Source organism: Enhydra lutris, unplaced genomic scaffold, assembly GCF_002288905.1.
Source record: "Enhydra lutris kenyoni isolate GAN:26980312 unplaced genomic scaffold, ASM228890v2 scaffoldscaffold45, whole genome shotgun sequence".
Lineage (NCBI taxonomy): Eukaryota > Metazoa > Chordata > Mammalia > Carnivora > Mustelidae > Enhydra > Enhydra lutris.
Window position 1 is genome coordinate 13,083,972 of NW_019154129.1, and position 4,224 is coordinate 13,088,195.

At 53.8% G+C, this 4,224-nt stretch overlaps 1 protein-coding gene across 1 annotated transcript in view; it reads right to left on the reverse strand.

Moving 5' to 3' along the window:
• The window catches only part of LOC111156153 (N(alpha)-acetyltransferase 60, NatF catalytic subunit), a 24,258-nt gene that overhangs the window by 4,535 nt on the left and 15,499 nt on the right, over positions 1–4,224 (reverse strand). The window contains exon 2 of the mRNA XM_022516844.1: positions 2,354–2,576. Within this exon, the coding sequence (XP_022372552.1) occupies positions 2,354–2,463 (110 nt within the window). The 5' untranslated portion in view covers positions 2,464–2,576. The remainder of the gene's footprint in view (positions 1–2,353; positions 2,577–4,224) is intronic.

Sequence of the window (4,224 nt, forward strand, 5' to 3'; positions counted from 1 at the left end):
TTTTTTTTTTTTTTTTTTTTTAAGATTTTATTTACTTATTTGACAGAGACAGCGAGAGAGGGAACACAAGCAGCAGGAGGGGGAGAGGGAGGAGCAGGCTTCCTGCCGAACAGGGAGCCCGATGTGGGGCTCCATCCCATGACCCTGGGATCATGACCTGAACCAAAGGCAGACGCTTAACAACTGAGCTACCCAGGCACCCCAGGACTAGGAATTTCTTTAAAATGTCTTTTTCTTTCCTTAAGAAGAGAAAAAAAAATTTTTTTTAATTTCTTATTTACTTGGGGGGGGAGGGGCAGAGGGAGAGGGAGAAACTCAAGCCGACCCTGAGCACAGAGCCCAATGCAGGGCTTGATCTCATGACCCTGAGATCATGACCTGAGCCTAAACCAAGAGTTGGACACTTAACTGACTGAACTACCCAGGAGGCCCTAAACAAGACTGGGAATTTCTGATGGGAAAAATGATTTTACTATTATTACAGGAGAGATGAGAGGAAAAATCCTCTGACGACATTCTCTCTATGAGAGCAGGATGTGGAGGGACAGCTGGATGAGGTAAGACTGATGGCCCCGGATGCCCCACAGACCTGGGTGATTTCCAAGAATTCTGTGAGTCCTTTTGAAGACTGGGGGTGTGGGGAGAGCCATGTTCACAGGTGAATGGCATTTGAGTTCACTGCACCTCCCTGGGCAGGGACGGGGACAAGCCTTTGAGGGCAGGGTATGGCTAGGGTTGCTAGGGGCTGTTCACCAAGACCACCGACCCAGGTGAGGAGGACGAGAACTTTCGGTGCAAAGCCCCTGGATGGTAACAAAAACGCAGACTCAGCCATAGCCAGGAGGCATGGTCAGAAGGGCAGGGGCACTTGGGAACTCGGGGTGTGTGGGCTTTTAAATTGGGGGTAGACATAACAGGTTAGTCTAAGATGCCTTTGTTGAGACCAAGAGCTGGGAAAGGGCGCCATACCCTCTCAGTGACATAGCAGACAGGTCATCTACTCGGCTCTGCTCCGCAGAGGCCACTGACCACCCACCAGAAGGTCCTACAGGGCATCACCCTCACCCCTCCCTAGTCCTCCTCACACAACCCAGGGGGCTCGGCTGGCGTGGCAGCCAGAACACGGAGCTGCCACCACACAGCGCGTGGGCCTGCAGTTCACTCCGCTGTCTTTGGAACCTGAGGCGTCGGCTGCAGGAAGCTGTGAGCAGAGGCCGGCAGGCCGGGTGCCTCAGGAGGCAGAGGCTACAGCCCCGTGTGGCTCTACCGGGCGCATGCACCCTCCACGGGGCCTGATCCAAGCACGTACTGGGCTACTCTGCAGCCGCAGTGGGACTGCTGGTGGAAGCAGGGTCCCTCTGTGACCCCAAAGACACCGCTGGCTCGCATCCCCCCTACCCCAGGGGCTAGGGCACCTCCTACCAGAGCCCGCCTGTCCCCTCCCTCCCTGCCTGCAACAGGCTAAACCACCAGTCTGAGGTCAGGACTCTCCTGGAAATACGAGGCCTGGCAGGATCTAGTTCATTTTTTAACAAGATGTTTGTTTTTGTTTGAAAATAAAGAATTCTTGTGATGAGAACTCCGGATTTATGGTCTGAACTGCTTGCCACATGTGACATACAGCAGCGTTCCCTCTGGCCGGCATGCTGCCCATCACACTGGTACTTCTTTATCTTCTAACTGCCAGGCAGTAAAACGAAGCCTGCGCCCACTCTTCCCACACAAAAGCTGGACGTGCCCATGATGGAAGCAAAGCGACAAAACTGCAGCTAATAATCTGGCCCCCAGACTACGGGAGACATCCTGCTCTGGTGAGCAACCCTAAGCGTTCATCTGGTGCCTGTTTTCAAATAAAAGCAGGATTGGGATACGCCCTCTCCCTAGTCTGCGGTTTCCGTGTATTATCTCATTAAAGGAGTCCTCATCCACAAACACACCTGCTCTTCCGCAGACGCCTGCCCCCGCACCCGGCTGAGTACTGAGCACTTGCAGGCGTGCACCCCAACGGACGGAACCAAGGCCTTGCTGCCCCGACAGCCACGCTGCTGCTCAGTGCTCTGAATCGTCAGCAGCGCGCACTGGATATCTGCTCAGCTAAAGACCCTCCGGAGAGGCCTTCCAGGGAACTCTCTGTGCGGGGGAGGCCGTGAGCTGGAAAGGGGCCGATGGCAGTCAGGGCCCGACGCCTGGGGTCCAACAACAGGCAAGGCGACCCTGGGCCACCACGGCACCTCCAGGCCATGCTGACTGTCCCAGCAAGTCGTCTGGCTCAGGCACCTGCGCTTCCGAGAGTGGCCCCCCGCCCCTCACCCCGCCAAAGTGCAGCTGGGACAGTGGGCGCCGCTCAACTTACTCAATGGGGAACCAGTCGCCGCACAGATGCTTCACGGTGTCTATGTCATCGTGGCAGAGGAGGCGTAGGCTGACCTCGCTGAGGGCGCTGGACGGCACCACCTCTGTCATTCACACCTGCAGGGAGGGAGGCGGCGTCAGGAGGGCAGCCGCGCTCCGTCACCAGCCCACGGAACCGGGCACTGTCACCGCACGCTACTTCCTCCTCCTCTTCTCATGCTCACCTGTGAGGCAGGCAAGACAGGGAAGCTAGTCCCCCACAGACAGACGTCTCCTCAGTAACTTAGCACAGTGTCTCTTGCCACAGCCCTGAGCAACAGGTGGCAGTCATCCCTGCACTGCAGATGAGGAAATGGGGTGCCTCTCCCTCCCTCTCTGCCACTGCAGAGAGCACCCCTTCCTCCCACTTCGCCCCACACCCCCGCCTCTCCCGACCGGGTCCCGTCTGGGGCAGCCTGGTGTGGGGCCACAGTTGGGCTGGATTTCAGCGGAAGTGGCACCAGCCGGCGGGGCTGTTTCTCCTCCCCGACTCAGCCAACAGAGACTCGTGGGCAGGGAGACAGACCATGAGACACGCCAAAGTTCAAATCAAGGGTCATGAGTTGCTAATAATTCTTTTATTTTTAAAAATATATTACTTATTTATTTATTTTACAACGGATCCTGCATTCTTATTTTTCTTTCAGCAACCTCCATGCACAGCCTGCGCCCGACCGCGTGACCCTAAGATTGAGAACCGGGCGGGCGCGCCACCCACAACTCTTCTGAATCAGGAGGGCGTGTTCAACCCAGGCTGCTGATGGGGCAGCCTGTTTCAGTTAAAGGCAGGCAGGTGGAAAGGCTGGGCTCCGACAAAGCACCTGCACCCCCAGGATTTAATGACTACAAGAAAGCAGAACCTGCCACCTCGGGTCTAGCAGCCCCTCGAGCCCAGCCTCTAACCGCGATGTGAAATTCGCTAATCACTCAGGGATCCCCCTAAAATGCTGGGTCCGGACCCAATCGAGCCTCCCGCCTACATGTACATAGGCTTCAGTTCAAGGGCACCATGATGCGCAACAAACATGGAATGAGGGGCATTCTGCAAGACAACTGGCTGGTCTCTTCACAAGATAAAGGTCATTTAAAAAAAAAAAAAAAGAAAAAAGTACACTAAAAGAAGTGAGGAGACCTACCACCGAATGTGATGTGTAAAACCCCACCGGGAAAAAGAACAAGTCAAAATAACCTTCTGAGAAAATGGAAACACAGGCTGGACAGATGATGTTATGAAGCTGTTACTGAAGGTATTGGACAAGGAACTGAGTAACTACGTAGAGTCTTGGGAGTGAGATGTCCTGAGGTCTGAAACTAACTTTAAATGGCTCAAGAGAGGGGCACCTGGGTGGCTCAGTGGGTTAAAGCCTCTGCCTTCGGCTCAGGTCATGATCCCAGGGTCCTGGGATTGAGTCCCGTATCGGGCTCTCTGCTCAGCGGGGAGCCTGCTTCCCCCTCTCTCTCTGCCTGCCTCTCTGCCTACTTGTGATCGCTCTCTCTCTGTGTCAAATAAGTAAATAAAATCTTTTTTTAAGAAAGGCTATTTCTTGTTTTGTCTTTCTTTTTTTCCCTTTATTTTATTTTTATGTTTCTTAAATTCCACATACGAGTGAAATCATGAGGTATCTCTGTCTTTCTCTGACTGACTTATTTCCCTTAGCATGATACTCTCTGGCTCCATCCATGTTGTTGCCAATGGCAAGATTTTGTTCTTTTTTATGGCTGAATAATATGCCATTGTATGTATATAAAAGTCTATTTCTTGGGGCACCTGGGTGGCTCAGTGGGTTAAAGCCTCTGCCTTCGGCTCAGGTCATGATCCCAGGGTCCTGGGAT